General features: G+C 39.3%; 1 protein-coding gene across 10 annotated transcripts in view; it reads right to left on the minus strand.

The window, feature by feature from the left end:
* Positions 1 to 1,117: 1,117 nt before the first annotated feature.
* Positions 1,118 to 22,244, minus strand: part of RTTN (rotatin) — a 159,942-nt gene continuing 138,815 nt past the window's right edge. For 6 of the 10 annotated variants that reach the window (XM_001493188.5, XM_070275831.1, XM_014727854.3 and 3 more), the window contains 9 exons: positions 20,066 to 20,171; positions 19,210 to 19,307; positions 17,917 to 17,994; positions 14,321 to 14,447; positions 11,941 to 12,143; positions 8,987 to 9,254; positions 4,010 to 4,113; positions 2,853 to 2,922; positions 1,118 to 1,541 (listed from right to left, as the gene is read on the minus strand). In XM_001493188.5, the coding sequence (XP_001493238.3) occupies positions 1,456 to 1,541; positions 2,853 to 2,922; positions 4,010 to 4,113; positions 8,987 to 9,254; positions 11,941 to 12,143; positions 14,321 to 14,447; positions 17,917 to 17,994; positions 19,210 to 19,307; positions 20,066 to 20,171 (1,140 nt within the window). In that variant the 3' untranslated portion in view covers positions 1,118 to 1,455. Of the gene's footprint in view, positions 1,542 to 2,852; positions 2,923 to 3,582; positions 4,114 to 8,986; positions 9,255 to 9,466; positions 9,617 to 11,940; positions 12,144 to 14,320; positions 14,448 to 17,916; positions 18,344 to 19,209; positions 19,308 to 20,065; positions 20,172 to 22,244 lie in introns of those variants that run through there. The other 4 variants (XR_011441605.1, XM_070275832.1, XR_011441606.1 and 1 more) reach the window with 4 other exon arrangements.

Below are 22,244 nucleotides of genomic sequence, written 5' to 3' on the forward strand. Positions count from 1 at the left end.
TATTTTACAGGAAGATAGATTAAATAATAAATGCTCTGAGAACAGTGCCTGTGACACAGAAAGAGCTCTTTAATGGAAGTCACAAAGAAAGCCACCTCATTATTCACCATGAGGGCTTACAAGGTGACACCAAGAAAATGGCAGAGAATGTAAGAAACCAGGAGAAGAGGTATAAACAATTCCTAAGATTGCTGCCCTTTCCATTCGTGAGTTTTTCAGAATATTAATATGTTCATTCCTTCAAATTAACTTGGGTTGCTTGGAAACTTCTGAACTTCCTAAATCTATTTTTCAGATCTCTAATCAATAATTTTCAGACACTACAAATTTATCTATTTCTATTTCAGCATTTAACATACATTTTGTCCTCATGCGTCCAGCTTAGATAACATTGCATAGTTTATTTTACTGATGATAGCAATTTGCTAACAGCATTTAATAGAAAATGATGTTTTTTCCTGTTAACCATAATTCAATCAGAAAACTTTTTCCTAAATAGTGTGTTTATCTGTATACACACACACACACACACACACACATATATATATATTTCAGCTTTTTTTTCTTTTCTTAGACACAATTTTTTTCTTCTTTCAAAAGTGTTGGGAAACTGCTGAAAGTGATCAGTACCTGAATTGATTTTAAGTTCTGAGTTCACAACTACATGTTAGCTCAGTTATGTCATGGAGTACTTGACAGAGCTTGTCTCTGCTAGATTTTCCAGTCTTCTTCCCCATGATGTTTTGGGCTGAGATAGAATTTAAACCCAGGCCTACATGACCATAAACTTTATTTCTTCCTTCTACACAGCAGTTCAGAAGGTGAAAGGTGAAAACAAAAAAATATAACAGGTTTACATATCATATGGAAAGGAGTTAATATCACTAAAAGAATGCATAAAGAAGCTACTCACAAAATTACACACATTTACATTTATCCCTTCACCAATGCGTATGTTCTAGATAATATAAAGGTTTGAAATATAAGGATTTATATTGACAAGAGCCAAATTTCATGTGGAAACTCTAAAGAAATCAGAACACATTGTTTTCTTTCAATTTTTAAAATTTATAGTCATGAGACTGATAAAAGTCTACAAGCAGCAATTATTAGTCAGTTTTCAGTTTCTAAAAATATTTTATTTTATTAAATAACTGTTAAATAGGATTTTTTACAAAGGAAATTGCATAGGAAAAGGTAAAAATGTTTATGTTCCCAGAACTTTCTATGCCTTTATTCTATCATCTTCCTGTCAGCTGCTCTCACTGTAGAGAGCTGGCGCAAAGGGACAGAGTCGGGACATCACTGGTTCTGTTTCTCATCAGGAAGGAAGGGCATCTACACCAGGCAGAGGGTTAGCATGTCTTCGGGCAGCAGCTGCGACACAGGCTGTGCTTCACATTTGGCTCAGCTGTCCGCTGGACACCAGCTTCAGGGCAGAGCATCTCACAGTGCTCATGAAGAGTTAAGAAGCTGCACGAGGTTCTCAAGACATTTCAAATAATAGGCATTTAGAGGGGTTTCTTCCGAGTCTGAGAAAGCTGAAATAGAAAAATAAGAGTATGGAAGAGGAAATTTATTAAACTTAGTACTACACTTACAAGTAGACACACATACACAAACAAACATGAACGGGATTTATAAGTAACTTAAAGTTCTATCTAATTGCTATAGCATTGTAGCAATATTTCACATTTTAAAAAAATGAAGAAGTTACAGATTTATATTTATTTTTATTAATGGTTTAGCCAAAGAGTATAAACAAAAAACCCACACCCATAATGGAGACCATTATTCATAATCCAAGATGAAGGCCTTGCTCTTTTTACATACCATCCTTCCTAATGTGTAAACTCTAGCATAACTCCATTGTGCACTACCTCCAGAAACTCATGGTCACAGCTAGAAACAAACCAAAAAGCCCCACAAACCACTTATAAAAAATCAGACAATAGGGTCCATCCTGGTAGCATAGTAGTTAAGTTCGTGTGTTCCACTTTGGCAGCCTGGGGTTCACAGGTTCAGATCCTGGGTGCAGACCCAGCACTACTTGTCAAACCACATTGTGGCAGCATCCCACATAAAACAGAGGCAGAGTGGCATAGATGTTAGCTCAGCAACAATCTTCCTCAAGCAAAAAGAGGAAGATTGGCCAACAGATGTTAGCTCAGGGCCAGTTTTCCCGACACAAAAAAATCAGACTATAAAAACACAAATTAATAACTGCAGATCCAATACACACAGACCTAGTACAGTACAAGAAAGACAGAGTTCAGTGTCTTAGCATAAAAAATGTTCAGAGAATAATGCTCATCGAAAACTGTTGTCACTTAAAATGAAACATGCATTTTGAAAAGAAAATCCTGCCTCATATCACGAACACATCACAGGGCCAAGTGGAATCAGGGGCAGTGGGATCCATTCTTGGAAGACTGTAATTCAACTCCCTGATGTTACATCAAAGTTTCCTGACCAAGGTCAAGTCTAACTGGGCCCAGTTCTTATCAACTAAGAACACACTTTAGCGCAGTGGTAGCCATTGGCAAAGGAAGTTCAGGACAAGAGAAAAATGACTTGGAGAAGGATCATAGACAAGTTTCAAGAATTTATCACATCTCAAACCTTCATCTGTCAGAACATTTTATTATTTAAAAAGTGTTATAATGAAAAGCACAGATCAAATATCGGCACATTTTACAATGCTTTGACAAAAAGGCTCCTCAAATATCAGCATAAAACACCACTGTGGAAAACTGTCATTTTGCTGTGAACTGTCCAAATATTTCATTAGTCAGAGAATTCACTGACTAGCTTCCATGTTTAACTGTAATCTCTTTAATAATGAAACTTACTTTTCCTTGCTGAGGAATATGCTTCATCTACTCTTCTTTTTATTGATGGATTTTTCAAAATTGTTTTTGCCTGGAGATAACATAGAACAATCCATTAATTATATTTATTCCCCTATGTTAAGGATCAGGATACCACAACCCTAGTTCTGCCATTGCTAACTACAGTGTTAAACAGGATATTGTAAAATATATATTGAAGCTAGAGAATTACACTTTACTACACTCCATGGTGCCATTGCCCACATCCCTCCCTATCTAATTTGATTCCTTCTCTGCTGTACCCACGTTCTTTCTTCTCTTCCCTTTACCCCTTCTCTCCCCAGCTCCATTTGCTAGGTAAACTACTCAATCTTAGTTTCAGTATTTCGTATCTCTTCAAAGCTCAGATTTCAGATCAAGTATATGGAACATTATAGGTCAGCTGGTCAACAAATATTTACTGAGTTACTACAAGGTGCCAAATCCTGCGCTAAGCCCTGGGGATACATGGGTGAAGGCGACAGCAGCAGCCTCCATCCTCGGGTGCGCTGACACCAGCCAGTGGGGAGAACAAGCAGCACAGACCAGGGACGGCCGGCTGAGAGCACCACGGGGGGAGAGCTGTCCATCCTAATGCTGTCACTTGGCCACAATTTAACAGCTAGTACGTGTGGGTATTTCTCTCAGGAGTGAGATGTGTGCACTGAAAGAGAAGACCAGAGGCCAGAGAACGAGCAGGTCTAAGTCCCACCTGCCTGCAGCTTCCTCGGGCCGGCCCTGGGCTGCAGCCTTCCAAGCACCAAGCTTATGTCAAAACTCAGTGATGACGCGTACTACAGGAAGGGGAATCACACAGCTGGCTTTATTTCGAGATGCATCTTTCCTTGACACCTCTTTCAGAAAAAAACAATCTATACCAACATTACACATATACGGCAAATTAATTTATATTAACAGAGAAAATTCACTCAAAAGAGAGAGACTCTTCCGAGACATCCTGTTGAAATGATTAAAGGAAAAAGATTTCAACTGACTGTGTACTAACTGTACGAACGTACAAAGGCAGCACGGGTCTCTGACTTCTTTTTCTTCTTGCTGATGCTCCTCTGACATCCCTGGACACATCCTGAGAGGCCTGCTTTTGCTCCCAGGTGTGACAACGATTTAAAAAAACTGACCTTTTGATAATTGTGAATCAGAGCCCAAAGCGCAGCTGCTCCAATCCTCTGAGCATTTTGATTCTTGCTTTCCAGACAGGCAGCTAGCACGCTAATGACTTTTTCTAATAATAAACACATTAAAAAAAAGTTCAGTCCCAGACACTACAGTGCATTCTTACCTTGGACTAGTCAGATACCCTCTTTTTTTCCCTATCAGAACATATACAAAGTTGGTTTCACTAGACTATGGCAAAAACAATCTTATACCATGTGGTATGTGGGAGGATAACCTCAAAACAAATTGTTTTCAGGCACAGAACGTCAGGGAAGCTGAGGCTGCCTAATTTTTTTGGCCCTAATTCAACAGAGGCACATTCATTTAAAGACAACAATAGGGCAGCAATAAAGTAATTACATAATGAATTATATTAATGAGCTGTTCAATTATAGCTTATATTTTGGTGTGCAGGAAAACAGACTTGCTCTTATGATAAATTATAAAGACTATTATACAAACATATCAGTAGCAGGTTATTATATATAATAACCAAGAAATACCCTATTAGAGAAGCCTTTTGAAAAAGGACTAAACATTTTAGAGGAATGTGTGTGTGTGCGTCAGAGGAAAAAGTAACGTAAAGGCATATCATCACACAAGATACGCCCCCTTCTTGCAAAAGCTAGCCAGAGTATGAAATCGAGACTTACAAAGTATCTGCAGCAGCCTACTTATTCTAAGTGAAGATGCAGAGAAGTCCAGCCCCAAGGAGACTGTCAGTGTTTCAGAATATATGAACCTATTTTATTACTTATTTTTATATATCATTAAATTGTATCAAGCTATTTTTCCTCTAAAATGTGTCATTTTAAAAACGTTTGCATTCTTAAGGGTGAAACACTTGTTTTGGGGGATTCTCTCTGCATGCATTGACCACTCCCCACCCCACAGGATGCATCTAATTAAACTGTACCCCTGAGTGAGGCTGAGGGCAGGGTCTGTGTCTGCTCGCTGGTGTGTCTTCCAGCCACAGTGCCAGTTCATTTTTAGGGGCTCAATAAATACTAGTTGGATGAAAGATTACATAATTAAATCAAACAAATTGCTGTTTAGGTGATTCTTTTTAGAGTTTTTAAAGAAATTTTAAGGAATTTAGAACCTTTTACAGAAAAAAACAGCCACTCCATGCAGTGAACTCTGTGCAGGGGAAGGATAGTGTGGAAGGTTGGGGTGGGTGCCACAATGCTCCTGCCAATTGCACCCCCCACCCTGCCTCACCGCCTCATCTGCATCCTGTGGTTCCCCTGGTGTTTCCTGTATCATAACCCACCATAACTAGTCTATATAAATAGTTATCCGATGAAATTCATCATAACGGGTGGCATCTGGCAGTCTTAGGGCACAGCATCAAATGGGAGGGTGATTTCTGTGTGTTCCATCTGAGTATCATCAAGTGATGCTTTTATACATTATATCAAACACCCAGAACAAATAACCCAGGATGTAAGTAAGTTTATAATAACTCCTTCTTTCAGTTACTATCTCTTAAAAATTTTTAATAAAGTACATATAGGGGCTGGCCCCGTGGCCGAGTGGTTAAGTTCGCGCACTCCGCTGCAGGCGGCCCAGTGTTTCGTCGGTTCGAATCCTGGGCGCGGACATGGCACTGCTCGTCAGACCACGCTGAGGCAGCGTCCCACATGCCACAACTAGAGGAACCCACAACGAAGAATACACAACTATGTACCGGGGGGCTTTGGGGAGAAAAAGGAAAAAATAAAATCTTTAAAAAAAATAAATAAAAAAAAAAAAATAAAGTACATATATAGGTCAATTGATGTGGTGTCCCCTACGATAATGTAAGTGGATCGATTTTTTTAAAAATCACATTTTATTGTGAAATATAACACGCATACAAAAAAGCACATAAAACATTTTTAAGTTTAACAAATAGATATGAAGTGAAGTCCCACATACACATACAAGGAACCTCAAGAGAAAAGATACTAGTAAAATGTAGTTAAATAATTAGGAAATGATGGGATTTGAATATTTAACTACCTTTCTTTTTAATCTAACTGATTTAATTATAAGTTTAGGGTGTCATGTTGGTAGCCTGAAATCAGCTATAGTGAGAATACTTAGACCGTGAAAATCAACAAATACTACAAGTCAGGGTTGAATCAGTGGTAAAGCTGAAAGAGGTTTCAGCGTTATGAATATATTTTGCAGATGGGTGAAAAAAGTTTTAACAGTATATTACATATGAGATTTAATGATAATACCTTTACTGGAAAAAGAGCAGATTGGTATGCAATTCTGTTTGTCAAATCATGACTGAACTGCAACCACAGATTGGCTATGGACACAAGGTTCAGCAAAAGCCAATGCAAGTATTTTGTGAACAGCCACTGGTCCTACAGAATCGACAATAAAGACTATCAAGTATTGTACTAAAATCAGTAAGTTGTGTGCTACTATATACTCTGCATATGAGTAAAATTCATATATTTATGTAAATAATAAAATTTCTATATATTCAATATACATCTTACTCCTCTGTTGAGAGCCAGCAATTAAACATTTACCAGAAAACTCTGTGCTCTTGTCAGGTTTTGCTAACAAAGTTATGCTACCTTCATAAAATGAGTGACTGTCACTTCTTTGTCCTCTCTCCAGAAGAGTTCAGCCTGTTTGGAATCACTTGTTGCTTAAATGTTTGGTGGAACTCACTGGTGAAGGCATCTGGACCTAGGGTTAATCTAAATATGTATAAAGTCCTGGGCACAGACTTTCAATCAAAATTGGTCTGGAAGTTTCCCACTATCTTTTCAGTTCTTTGATTTTTTAAAGTGAATTTTAATATTTGACCTAGCATGTTTTTGTTATTGTCAGAGGAGACCTAGCTTGACAGTACCAGAAACAAGGAGTACTCTGGATCTATTTTCAACTGCAAGGTCAAGCCGCACTGCCCCCGCCATTCCTGACCGTCTCAACCAGATGTTTGGGTGCTTCAGAGCAGACTCGTGCAGCCTCACCTGGGAGGTTTTTAAGTCAGCTGCCCTGCTAAGCCCTCCCTCTGGACACCCAAGTGGAGCCGGGAGGCAGCACCTGCGCCATGCCTTCGCAGGTCCACACAGAAAACGCACGGTTGCTGCCTCCTATCTCTGCCTCAAAGGCCCCAATCTCATATCTGTGGGGTGGGGGAAGTCCTTCTTATCACAAGTTTGCCCTTCTGCTTTCAGCTAATGAAGGAGAGGGGGCAATGCTGACAGAAGGAAATGCTAACAATAAATCCAGAGGGATCCAGAAGTGGAAAATGTGGACTTTTCCTTCAGTTCACTAAAAATGTGTCCTTTCCAACTCTCTCAATGATAAAGTTGCGGTCAGTAGTCCCCAAAGAAAAAACTTCCTCTGAGAAGGGTGAATAACTCATAAGAGACACAGCATAGGAACAGACCGCCTCACACACGCTGTCTCACTGCCCCGCGAAGGACGGCCTATCGTTCTCACTTCACCAACGTGAGGACTGAGGCGGGGACAGCGACTGAAGCACAGCCCATGATGGCCAGCACGGCGCCAACGGAGGGCCTCTGGGAGAGCAGAGGGCAGATCCACAGTTAATTCAGGCAGGTAAAAGTTGGTTGAACTTTTAAAATCGCTCTTCTATTTCTAGCAATTCAATAATTATTATCAGAAAAACAGAATCATGACCACACACAAAGCAGAATGTAAGTAGAATCATTTCCATTCACTTGGAAAACTCCATGTTTCATGGAAAAGCACCTCTAAGGAAAGATTAAGTGAAAAACATGACAGGAAAAGAGAACTAATATATCTTGAGCATTTACCATGTACCATAAACAGTGCTAAAGACTTTAGGTGTGTTTATAAACCAACTTCTATCAAAAGCAAGAAAGGAGGGATTATTTTATTGGATGAAGAAACTAGACCCAGAGAAGCTGCCCCAGGTGATGTTGAGTGAATCCACAAGGGGTTGGCATCCAACACCGGGTGGGTGGGCATCTAGGGCCCACCTCTTTTTTTATTTCATGATAACACAAAGTCTCCTTCTAAAACTCTCTCCCTATGAAATTCACACACTCCTCACAGAAATAGCACATGGTCGCGGAAACAGATTTTTCCATTTCTCTCTTTCTGTTTCAAAATTTTTCTGAATTCTCACTAATCCTCACCTCCATCTGTTCTATATCTCAGAGAAGGAAGTCTGTAAGGCTAGTTTCACCATTTGGTCTTAGGTCCTGCCTGCTCAGGCTCTCTCTCAATCATCAAATATTCAGAGTGCTAAGTAGCGACAGGCACAATTCTAGGTGCTACAGATAAACGTAAAGAGAAGAGACAAAAACCTCTTGACATTGTAAGAGCTTACGTGCTAGTGTGGGTAGACTAGGAATAAACAGATATATACTGAAAACAAACAGCCTAACCTCCGTAGCCTAAGTAATGCTAAGGAGAAAGATACAACGGGGAAAGGAGACAGAGTGAGAGGGAAGGGAGAGGAGGCAGGAGGAAGGGCGTGGGTATTACAACATTGATAGCAGTCTGTAAAGGCTTTAGTGACATGGCAGCATTTGCTCAAAGATATAGAGGAGCGAGGGGAGTTAGGGGGTGACAGGGGAGAGATGGGAGGAGTGGAGGCACGGCCAGAGAGCATAATGCCCATGCTCCTCCTTGCTACCTCCTGGATCCACTGTGTCCATCGGTGACTGACTTGTTAACCCTGGGAGACTCTGGGCAGTTCCTGGAGGGCTGGAGCCACATCCGATTTATCTCTGAGGACAGGAGTCATGCCTGATTCAATCCCACAGACTCTGCCTCCCATAGTGTCTTGAACATGGTAGGTGCTTAATAAATAGCTGGCAAATTACTTATAAAATTATTTTGTGCTTTAATCTGAATGGAATGCTCTATGAATAACCATATGTAGAAATGGATGTATGTGTATGTGTCTGTGTGGCATATACGTGAATACTCACCATTAGCCAGGATCTTGGGCTTATTGGCAGGACTGAAGCAAATATTATGAAAAATAAGAAGCGGTATATAAGGGCTGCTCTTATGCTTGTATTTGCTCATCTCTGTAAGTAAGTCTAGACAGCCATCAAGCCTCAGGATCATTTGTTGCCCATCTTCTCCAAACGATATATTCAGGAGTAACTTCAACCAAAGAATGGTCAGATTACTGAGATGTTTATTTCCTCTTTTTGGCAATGTTACAGATAGAAAGTTCTGCAAGAAGTTACTCTGTGGGTAAATAGAGAGAATATTATTTTCTTCTTGAGTCTTTTCATTATTTTCCTAGTCCCTTGGAGACCAATTAACTAGCATTCTGCTCTTCTTTTCCCCAACCTTAATTTCTCCTTCCTCCCAATACCTTCCAAATACTCATCTATATTATTTCCAGGTATAAGTGAAAAAGTCAAGGAGAACAAAATAGTGCTCAAATTTTAATTCTTACTAATTCTTTCTTGATGACGGATAAAGTCAACTATAGTGAAGTCTTAATTATCCAGGATTGATAACTCAGTTTGGGGAATTTCTCAGGCCTCTTGAGATTTCTCTTTCTGTCTGCCTTCTGGCAATTTCGCTACTCATTAAAAGCTATCCTATGGGGAGGAAAAGAACAAACTCAAATCAGTCTTGGATACCAGTTAACAACTCTGGTAGTATGAGGATATATGAATCTTTATAGCTGCAAGGATGTTAAAAAAATCTGTGAGTACATCTTCTATTCATTTTACCTTAGCTGCTTATCATTACAGATGCTTTCTCAGGGCTACATGTCATTCTAGTAAACTTAGGGACGAGAAAGGTCTACCACTTGCACTGTGAGAGTTATTTCAACCTCCCAATAAAACCCCTTCCACAAAACCTCACCAAATCCCAACTATGTGAAAAATAATAACTTTACTGTCTGGAATAATCTACACACAAAGAAAGCAAGCAAGCATACAAGTACTACATCAAGAAGAAGCCCAGCACAGCACGGGGACCACAGCCATCTGGACATTTTGATCAGGGTGCAGAAATGTGATCCCTTGACTTTCAAAACTGCCCAGAACACTCCTCTCTCTCGCTGTCTAATAATCTACTCTGGCTTATTTCTTCACTTCTCCTCGATCTAAATCAAGATGTCGGCTTGAATCTATAAAATAAATTTAACATTTTAATGTAAAAGGACTCTGAGTATAAGAATGAAATGAGCTACAGAAATATTAGCAACATTATCCCAGCAATAGGTAAACTGTAAAACTACATGCTCACTTTGCACTGCACTTGCCATCATTCACATCTACTTCTCATCTCTCAGCCCAAATTAATGCTTTCTAGATTCATCCCTCGCCTTTCCCAAGAAGCTAGACTCTGCCGTGATATTGGAGATTCAGGGTTGACAACAGTGATAAAATACATAGCAGTGCATAAAATTGTAAATGTGCTGTGGGTTTCCTTCTTTGGGGGGGGCCTAAAGATGCCTTCAGACAATTTCCTACACTGGGTAGAATGTACAGAAATGTGCCATGGTAGAGAGAAAGTGAAAAGTTTAGAATCTTATTTGTACAGCAGCATTAGCTACACTTTCTAATGCCTATAGATGAGTAACGAAGAGGTGTAACTGTAGTGTCCAGGGCTTATTACAACAATGCAGCAGTGGAAGGCTCAGGGGTCTCCTAAACAGACAAGAGGAAAAACAACTTGATTGATCTGCACCTGAAAGGGAGTCTGATCACACTTGCTTCAAAATATACTTAAGTACAGAACCAGAGTCACAGGCTGAACACTGAAGATATCTTAGAGATCATTCTGTTTACCCTAATAATTTCAGAAATGAAGAAACTGATGTGTACACACACACACATATATATGAAGAAAATATATGTATGCGCTGGTAAATAAACAGCTGGCTCCAGTGAGAGCAGCGGATCTTTGATTTGCACCTTTTGCCAATTTACATGGTGTGAATATTCCCACTGTGGCTGATTTCAAGATACCACTGTGATGTCAACTGGCTTGCAAAATTCCTGAAAATTAAAGACGACGCTCATGAGCCAACGTGAGCTAGCTTCCACACACCACTGAAAAATGTCTCCTTAGTAAGACTGCTATTTATTTGGAGATTGCACTCAAAGTGGTTTTTGGGGGGGTTTGAGGAGATGATGCAGTAGAGGAAAAGGAGACTCAATTTTTACAAATTCTGTCAATTTCTGCAATTTATCTTGGCCTTCATATAAAAGAGACAGAAGCACTCAGATTAGTATGTACAAGTAAGTAAAAGATAATCTGATCACATTCAAATTTTAAGGGATCTTCCAAATTAGGGACTCTGTGTATACACACCTAAATATAGTCACTGACCACGTATACTGGAATCGTTTAAATCACTCAACCCTTTTAAAGCACCCTAAGTTAACATCAGTGATAAGAAGTCCAGTTTTGGCACTGGAGTCTCAGAGGACTGATAAAATCACCTACTATGTCATAAAGAAGTTAGATCAAACTTGGCGAAAGGAGGCTGTGATTTCATGAACCATTTTGACAATGTAAATTGAACTGAAATTGTTACTGCTCAATTTGGTCTGTTTAAAGACCAATATATTGCTTTTATGATCCCAAATAAATGTAAGACAGCTGTCTCTCCAAAACCCACATTTTTGAGAGAGATAAAATATAATCCAAAAGCTAAGAAGATAAACTAAAAGGAAATGTGTGATCCCATTCTAGCTTCTGTCACTCTTCATGTATCATCTATCAACTGGCTTTAAAGAAAGTGAACCTCTTAATCCTTTTACAATCCTGTAAAATAAAATGCCTTGAAATCATAATAAATTAATCCTGGAAATTGAGTTCTAGACTTTCCACACACGTCCTTGATTAGAAGGATTATTTTACTGAGTATCTTTCGAATGACATGCAGGAGGGTTTAAGTACTTACTTTTTGAATTACTCCTTTACAGTCGTGAGACAAGGCCAGGTTTGAAAGAAACATAAAAACCATCTGCTGAACGGCAGTGTTCTCAAGAGGCATCTGGGAAGCCAACTTCAGGACACACAGCATCAGAGAGCTGCCGGGGGCTCCTCTACACGCAGCTTGAACAGGATATTGTCCATAACTTGACCAACAAAGAGAACTGCAACCTTAAAAAGCAACAGCCTATCATAATGTCTTCTCAGTTTCACTGTTTACTTAAAAAAAACGTAAGTGGGAAAGCATATCTGTCTATCAAAGGGCTTGGCCATTAACCTGGGAGCTGCAAATGAGCACTGAAGGCTGGTGCCGGTGTCTACATTCAACCTCATGGAGTCATTGTCCTCATTAAGGGCCTAACCGTCTCAACAGAGCACTTAAAAACACCAGGTTTATTTTTTTAAAAGAATAAAAAAGCATAATAGGTTTTTTAATAGCTCCTAAAGAAGACATCTAAATAAAGCCCTGGGTAGAAGAACAGAATTTTTGAAATGGGAGGTAACTTGGTCTAATGCCTTCATTTTACAGAAGAAAAAAAAAAATGAGGAATACAATAATCCTGGGGTGGAGAGAGAGGACAAATGTTACCAGCCATATATGCTAGATGAAGGTACAGAGCTGAGAGAAGTCAGTGATTTGCTCAAGGTCACACAGCTCACAAGCAGCAAGAGTTAGCAGTGGTGTCAACTGGTTTTCTAGAGTCCAAAGTTTTCTCAGTAAATTAAACAACCACATGGGATTTATCAAGGGAGAAAAATAGTCATAACAGAATTAAAAATACATTTTACTGTATTGTAACATAAACTTAAGGTGTAATTAACTTGTGAAAGTCCATGCAGGGAACCCAGTTTAAGTATAACTAGATCATAATCAAATACCTGCTGTAAAATAAACTCATAAAAGGCAAGTAAACACAAACAAATACAGTGATCTTTCCTGTATTCCCAGTGTACAGCAGTATCCAAATATCACGGCTTCCATTAGATGTTACACAGAACTGTCACTAAATGTTGCACATTTGCATGGAAACAAATCAGCCAGGAAAATAAAAAGTTTCTTTCTCAACTTAGTAACCAACCACATTCTAATATTTATATCAATGTTAAGTCTAAAAGTAACATAGATTATAGTTTCAAAAGATTTATATTGAAGTGGATGTTTCTTTTGCTCACTATCCAGCAATTGATTCGTTTTTTCCTCCTTACTTCTCTAAACCCTAAATTAAGGAGTGAAGGGTAGGGTAAAGAAGGGCAAATGCAGATGCAACTCTCCAGAGACAGCTATCCTGCACTGGTCACACTGTAAGAGGAGGGGAGCTAGAAGATGGAGCATGAGGACACTGTCCCAGCAGAAATAAGGACAAGGAAGTGAGCAGCAGCAGAATGAAAACAAGGAGAACCCTGCACCGTGGTGGACTCCATACACCACAACGAAAGTTAAGGGGTCGAGAGCTTGGAAGTCTGCCTACGTCATATGCCAGAGAAAAGTTGAGTGGGCTACCACTCAGAAACCGACTGCTCCAGAGTGGAGGCGGAGGCTGGTGTCGGACTATCAAGGAACATGCCATCCTCAGCACTTGGTGGTGACCAAATGGGCTCGCGATTGTTTGAGTTCCAGTCCTTTCTCTGTATGTCTTTTGATATTGGGGGACCCAGTTGCTGAGCTGCTGAATGTTGCTAGAAGAAAGCACACAGACTCGTTGACTAGTTAAACCTTAAATTTATGACCCGAAGTTTCAAATGGGAAATTGATACTGCCAGCAAGCCTACTTCACTTCCCTCGCTCAGACAGCTGTGTCACAACTTCTCTCTCCTCACACCTCCTCCACCCTTGTCTTTGCTCACTCTGAGTTGCTGCCCTCTAACAATGCGTGGCCTATAGTAGGCTCTCAATAAAATATCTGTCACATGAATGAATGAGCGAGTGCCTCAGTGACGTCAAGTCTCACCAGACCAACTGTATCTAGAACTCATCATGCCAGTCTCCTGCTCTAGAATCTATAAACATTTTAACCTTTACTTGGTTTTTAAGGTTGCACATCCTAATTTTCACTCTCTCAATTTTCCTATTAAATTCAATTTCCCAGTGCCATATAATCAGGCCAGTTTCCCCCTCTCTATTCCCTGAGCTGAATAATGAATGACTCCTCCTATCTCAACAAACATAGACTAAAACATTTATCTGCTCTTATAATACCTACAAGAAAGTGTGCCTTTAACCAACACACCCTCAATAAGTAGCAGAAACACTTCAAAACATGTATTTGTTTTTCTAGTCCACTTCAACAACATTATGTAAAATTAGTATTTTAGTATATTATTGAAAGGCAGCATGGGGTTCTATTTACCGTTTGGAAAATTTGCAGTATAGACACAAAGGAGCTGCAGGGCAATCTGCATCAGTGAGTCATCCATCAAAAGCCAAGGCCAGAGAGAGTGCAAGACAGGGACAAGGTGAGCTTCCAGAGCTGCCTCCTGTTGCAGGAAGGAAATAAGGACAGCATTAGTCTGAATATGCGAAAATGTAAAATTAAAATTAAATCCAAAAAAATTGCCACCAACATAAGGAGACAAAAACTGAATTTATCTTTGTTCTGATTAGTGTGAGCGGGCAACCCAATTGTGTGGACAGATGCAGCCCCTCGCCCAGCATCATGAGCCCGACCAGTCTCAGGAGTTCCCTCAACACTGGGGTGGCCAGGACATGCAGCTTAGGTAAGAAATGTGGAAAAACAGCTTCTGAACACGCAAATCAAGCAAGACAGAGACATCTCACAACACTGAATAAACTCTTGTAAATGCTCTGCTGTGATTGAGAAAGAGGATTTTCTGGCTGGTACACATGCTGAGCACCTCTGCGTTCTCCCCTCCGCCCTCTCTCCCTCTGTGTGTATGTGTGTGTACATATCTGGTATGTGTGGATGGATAGACAGAGGAGAAGTAGATTACTGTTTTTAAATAATTTCAATACAGTAAAATTCAGTCAAAATATTATGTTAAATCAATAACTTCTTAAGTAACTCAGTCTTTATTATAAAGATCAGTTATCACTGGGACAATATTAATGGATAAAACATAACTATTTGCAGTAAATGCAGAAATTTTTTAAATGAATAGGAATTACTAGGCATTTGTAGACCCATGTGCACGTATGTGAGCATTCATATAAATACATACACCTATACAATTTTATGCAGCATCAATGGCAGAAGAGAGTGGGAAACTATTGCCAACGGTCAACAATCTCCACAGGCTTTGAAGTCACTCCCAGTGTTACTTTCAAGTGATTCCCCACGCTCCCTCCTCTCCCTAAGCCTGGGACGCAGCCCCATGTTTGCAGCAGATGACCTTGCTTCTTGTTTCAGAGGAGGCAGATAACGTGTTTGCAGCAGATGACCTTGCTTCCTGTTTCAGAGGAGGCAGACACGATCGGATAGAAGCTCTTTCTCTCCTCTGCCCTTCTGTCCACAAAGTCTAGCTGGGTTTCCACCCAGTCATCTTGCTGCCTGGCCATGAGGAACAGGTGTTCGTGTTTTGTTGGAGACATACTCCATACGTGTTTTAGAACATAGCCCTGCCCGCCTCCTCAGGCATCTTTATTCATCAGTTAGTTCTTTTCTTCCTATGTCTTTAATAATTAGCCCCCAAACTGCTCATTTCTGTTCCTATTCAAGCAGTTTACATGTTAGGAGAAACAAATATGCAGGTTAACTTCCTTTAATGCGTTATGTCCTAAATCAGTGATGCTGTTTTTCATGACCAAGCTTCTAGAAAGAGTACTGTCATTGCCGTCACTCACTGTCTCTCATTTAATCTTCAGCTTACTTCAATTTATTTTCTATCCTGATGATGCCAGCAAGACCACTCCTATTTTAGTAGCTGCCAAAGCTCAGGCACAAAGGCAGCTATTAAAGGTCTCTTTTCCTTCATTTCCATGCAGCCCCTCTATCCTGGATCACCTCCAAACTCTCTCCAGCATTCCCTTCTCAGTGGTTTGCTAACTTCTCTTAAATACTTACATTTTCTAAGGGTATGACATAGGCTCTCACTACACACTCTCTTGGAAAATTTCACCAATAGTCATGGCTACAATCACCATCTACACAATCATCACACTGGTAACTCCTAATATCCTCAGCCTGTATCACCCCTCAGAGCCCCAGACCCATGGAATCTACTGAATACCAGCCATTTTCCCCCGAGATGTTCCAAAGACACTTTACACTAACGTGCAAACCGGAACATTAGGATCTCTCTTCTCTACACTTTGCTGTAACACACTCTTGTATTAAACTAGAGCCTGGAAGTCACTCTATGTATCTCTTCTTTCTCCTCAATCTCAAATTTACACCCCACTCTCCTTCCCCTTTCTCTTTCTCCCTGCCTGGGTTAGGGTCTCATCATCTCTTGCGGCCACAGTCCCCACCTCTAACCTCGCCCATCATTCATGTCATTTACCTCACAGCCACCCTGATCTTCCCAGTATGAAAAGTCCCTAACGTCACATATACACAGACACTGCGGTGGGGTGGGTGTGGGTGACTTGGCGAATGACTACAAGAGCGACCAACAATTAGTAATGGGAGCGTGTCGCACACCTCAGGTGAGTGGGAACAGGAAAAGAAATTAAGAATCTTTGCTCCATAAGACTATATTTATACTCAAAAGTAATCTAAATATTCTTCTTGATTTATTCCTTATTCAACAACTTGGAAATGTTGAAAGGCTTTGACTTATTGAGAGGTTACACTTTTATAGATGGCTAATGCTTTACAAGTGTGAACACTATATCTATAACCAGTGCCCAGGCCAGCCTCTCATAAATCTATACAGGCAGATCCTACCTGGAAAGTGTTGCAAAGTATTCCCTGAGTAAGGTGTCATGGATGAATATTAACTGCAGCCAGTCACAAGGATACCGTTTAGCACAAGGGATCATAAATTTAGTAAAAGACATTTCTATTTTGAGTAAAAAGTTCATACACTGGGAATTTTAGTGAAATGTATAAATACCTACTTCCCTTCAAATTGTTTTGAAATGTAAATTGTTAATAACATATCTTGAACAAACTTTTTAAAACAGTTTAAGGAATATGTGTTCAATATGTTCATTTTCCAGATATAGAATGCTTTTTCCAGTTTTATCACAAGTAAAAGCAAAAAATGTAAGAAATTTTTTTCAAAGGGAAGCTTCTATAATTTATCTTTGTTTTACTCATTTTCCACAGTATTTCTGTGTGAAAGCTAGTGCTTCAAAAGTGTGATATCACTAAGACAAAGCAAATCAAAGTGTTCAAGACATTCTATCCTGTGTAGCAGAACTAACATAGTATTGTAAATGACAGTGTCAATGCTCACAGACAAAACAAAACATCTCAAGGGTTCCCAGACAGAGGAGCTGAGGCAGCCACACAGGGACCAGCCATGCTGGAGGGCAGACCCTCTGTGAGGTGCACACGGCCATGCTCGACAACAGCGTGAAGCTTTTCCACTCTGAAGCAGGAGAAACACTCCTCTTCTTTCCTTATGGATATAGATACCTCCACTTATTCGCTTGGAGAGTTGTCTGGAAACTCTCTTTGAAAAACTTCTGCCTTCTAAGATGTACACAACCATTCATTCCATCTTAGTAAAAAAAACAACTGAAATGCATAACAGTATGGAAAGAGGCTCAAGTTTGCTTTAGCTGCCTGAAGTCAAAGTTTCAGTAACAGAGTTAAAGTCAAAATGCTGACAAAGACAAGAAATGCCATCAGTGTTAAAGAATAGCAACAAGTTTAGGTACATCCATTTCTGAGAATTAACGCTGAGTTTAAGGACCAATCAAGTGTGCACCTAAAAAAATTCAGAGTTTTCCATTTTCCCTTCTATATTTTCTCACATAAAAATTAAACTCTTAATGGCTAGCACTGCTATCAAAATTTTGAGAAGTAGCTCTACTTACTTTACATTCTTCATTTTGATAAAGACAGTTTCTTAGGAGCTGCATGGTAATGCTCAACTCTTTAATAAAACCATCCTCCTGTTTAAACAAAAAGCAGTTGAAAAATGTGAACACAATGACATATTCCACCTCTCAGACACAGTCACTCCCTCTCCTCTGCGTCACATCACAGTGCAGCCATGCCCTCACTGTGTCCGACCACCATAACTCTGAGGGGGCTGACAAGCTAATGATCTCTGAAAGATGACCATATCTCAAGAAGCACATCCACCACGAAAAAGCTATTTCTGTTCTATCAAGCATGGAGGAACTGAGATATGTAATAGGCTCCATGTTTCATCTCAATAATGTGAAGCAGGCACCGACCGGTTTTCAATCATTTCAGGTGTTGACTGACTTTCTCAATGATGAAGTAAAGGGCCTTTGCCTAGAAAGGAAAAAGGGAAAAAGGCAAGAAAAAAAACTGCCATACATGTAACCCCCTGCATCAATGAAATTATTAAGTAAAGCTTTTTCTTGGTTTCTTATCAAGTGGACTAGAAACTAGTTATTAAATCGATTGCCACCATAATGGCCTTAGCTATATACATATACATGCGTATTTATATAGTTATAAATACACATTCATTTTCTCCATGAGCATGTGTGGCAGATCTTTTTAATCACAGTCATTATTATTAACCACTGCTATTATATAAAAACTGTGTTATTTCAAGTTTACATGAACATGCAGTTTGAACATGAGTCCAGCAGACTCAGTGCTACAAAGAGACATTCAGAAGTCATGGAAAGAAACAAACAGAGATTAGGAATACCAGCTCTGCAACCATCCAGACACGGGGCAAACACTGGCTTTATCAATCACTACTTGTACGACCGTGTTGTCAAGAGTGTGCACGCGATAATAAATATAAAATGTTTAGAATAGTGCCTGGCATATAGAAAACACTTATATGTCATTGCTAGTGAACCTATGCTTACTTTGAGAGAAAGATTTTCTGCCTGCAATATAAAAAATTTATCACACACACTCCAAAATGTTTAGAACAGCAATATATAAAATATAAATCTCATTTAAAGATCCTTAAGTGAGAACTAAGACACACACAAAAAAACTCCCAAACCCAAACCTGCTAATGTAGAAACCCCATTAATTTATCGGACTGTACCTTTCCTCTAAATCAGATACTCATTTCAACCCAGTACTGGTGTCATTTATGAGCACAAGGACACGGGACAGATGGTCTCTGAGAGAGCCACCCTTCACCCCAGAACGCGGGGATTCCCAGTCACCTTCTTCCTCAGGGCCGCCTTCCGGGGCCTCAGGGAGTCCAGGCTCAGCTGTGCGTTAATGTGCTTCATCTGCTCCATGCAGTTGTCTATTAGATCGGCTGAAAGACGGAATCCAGAACAATCAAAAGGATATTCCATTTCCAAATAAGTAAAAATCACACATAACAAATTCTCAAAAAATAATTTTATATTTCTGACCAACTTCTTTTTAGTATTTTCAGTGAGAGATTAATGAATCAGAGGGAGAAATCAAGAGAAATAAATGCTAAAGCCCCTGTGTTTTCAACTTAGTACAATACTCCCAAAATCTAATTTACATTTTGAGGCATGCATAACTTATTTTAATAGCAAATCACAATTTAAATTAATGGACTTCATGTTGTTGGTGTTCTCTTTCAATTCTAAGACCTGTGCTCCCTCATTCCAGATGAGAAATTACAACACTCTAGAGGGGAAATTTATATGAAAATACAGAACCATCTAAATGCTGTTATTACTATCAAAACTATGTGTTTTATTCAGGTATGCAATATGTGCTTGTGGTTACTAATATTTAATTATTATGAAAATAATGAGTGATGCGTTGCTTTTTAAAGCTTCTCTAATACTTAGATATAGATTCCCTACAGTAAGAATCATTACACAAAAAATAATCTACACGTATAATCTTTTCGTTTTAAAAGTAATGCATATTTACTGTGTTTCTGTACAGGAAAAAAAATCCTATTTTTTTTTTAGTACATGGAGATTATAAGTTCTTTACCTTTTGAGTCCAAAGAAAATTAAAAAGAACAAGCAGTAAAACATATGAACTGAAAACATGCCATGAACACAGCTGAGGTGCCGTGTGGCTCACCTTTCAAAGCGAGCTTCTGCGCTCGTCTGCTGACAGCCAGCAGCGACATCAGCGCATCTGCAGCAACTCTCTTCAGGACGTCTCTGGAGGGCTTTCCCTCATAGCACTGCGAAGAGGACAGATCAAACTGCCTTGAAGAAAAACGTAATCTGGAGCACAACTGTTGTGAGTAAAAGATGTGTTCTATTTAAAAAGTATTGCTAGGTTTCAACTATTCCATGAAATCTACTGGAATCTAAAAAATCACGAAGATTTAAGAATGCTCTGTGTGGACAAGACTGAATAAGAAATTTATAACATGGAAAAGACCAACAATCATTCTCAAACACTCATCTAAAGAAAAGTTTCATTTAGTATTAACACTTTGAAAGTTCATGCACTTACTCAAGTTCACCAGGGAACGTGTGTACCTATATATAAACCATTTAAAAGGGCCCTTGGGAAACTCCTGAGTAGGAGACTGTCACCAAATCCCTCTTTTCTTCTTGTTGAAACACATTCCCCGTCCTCAGTTTCCACCCAATATACACCTGCTCCTCAAATGAGATGGCTCTTTCCCACTTTTATTCTACAGTAATATTTACGTGTCATATGACGTCTTTCAAAAATATATTATTTCTTAATTTTTTGACTTTTATGTAAATGAAAAATCACTTGCAATTTTGAAAACGCTAATATTTTGATATATTTCTTTTACACATTTGAATTTATGAGTTGAAAAAATTTTCATTATAAAAAATTTCAAATATGCACAAGAGTAAACAGAATAACTAACCCCACATTCTCTCTTTTTAAAGATTTTTTAGCTGAGGTATTTTAAAGTAAACACTAGATATCAAATAGCATGCTCCAGTATACAAAATCATAATGCCATTATCATGTGTTATACAATTAACAATAATTTCTTGGTATCAACTAACATCCAGTCCAAACTCAGATTTTCTCTTTTGTCTCAAAAATGTCTTCTCACAGTTGGTTTATTGGATCAGGACCCAAGGAAACCCTCATATCATATCTGTGTTATATCTCCTAAATCTAGATCACCTGCTTTTCTCCCCCGACCCAGAGTTTTCATTGTTACTGTTGTTCCCTCATGTTGTTGAGATGTTGTATACACCAGATCAGCCATCCTACAGAACGTCCCACCTTCTGGATTTGTCTGCTTGCTTCCCTGTCACGGTTTTAACTTGCCTTCTTGCCTCTGTATTTCTCATTTACTGGGTGTGTTAGCTCTAAAATCTTGACAAGATTCAGGTGAAATTTTTTGTGGTAAAATTCTCATGTGGATATACAGACACATTTTTATTTCAATTTCAAGGGGTTCATAAATCCAGTCTAAGCATCTAGAAATTCCTCATTTGATTTATAAATACTAGATATAATTCAAATTCATAACTTTTCCTTCTAACAGTAATTTTCAAAATGATCCAGCTTTATAACATCATTATTAAAGTTAAGCTTAAGTGATATAATTTTACATAAAATATAGTACAGCCCAATTACATAGATGCAACTCCACTTACCACGCCTGACTGGCTTACACTTGGCGACGTGACACTGCAGGAGCCTGCAGAGTGGGCCCTCCCAGCTCTACCACCGGGGCAGCAATTCCAACCTAAATATCTCACTTAGGCTGCTGCTTTCCACCAGCCAGGTCCCTATCTGGCCAATGGATTAGATACGAAATGCCCAGGCCCAGGGATGCTTGATAAAGACCACGCTAAGTGTGACCCTGAAGAAGGGGGAAGTAAAAGGGGCCGGCCTGGTGGAGTAGCAGTTAAGTCTGCACACTCCACTTCTGTGGCCTGGGGTTCACGGGTTTGGATCCTGGGTGCAGACCTAACACCGCTCATCAAGCCATGCTGTGGTGGCCTCCCACATAAAGTAGAGGAAGACCTGTACAGATGTTAGCTCACCAACAATCTTCCTCAAGCAAAAAAGAGGAAGACTGGCAACAGATGTTAGCTCAGGGCCAATCTTCCTCACAAAAAAAAAGAAGAAGAAGAAGGGGAAAAAAGGCAGGGAAGTATTATAAGATGATGAATACACTTGGAGTATAATCACTATAGTTAACTATAAGAATCTTAAAACTTAATCAACACCATTAATAGGAAAATTGCTCTCATAAACACATCCATAAGGTTTTTGTTTTGTTTTGTTTTGTTTTGTTTGCTGAAGA

The sequence above is a fragment of the Equus caballus genome, chromosome 8, assembly GCF_041296265.1.
Source record: "Equus caballus isolate H_3958 breed thoroughbred chromosome 8, TB-T2T, whole genome shotgun sequence".
In the NCBI taxonomy this organism is placed as follows: Eukaryota; Metazoa; Chordata; class Mammalia; order Perissodactyla; family Equidae; genus Equus; species Equus caballus.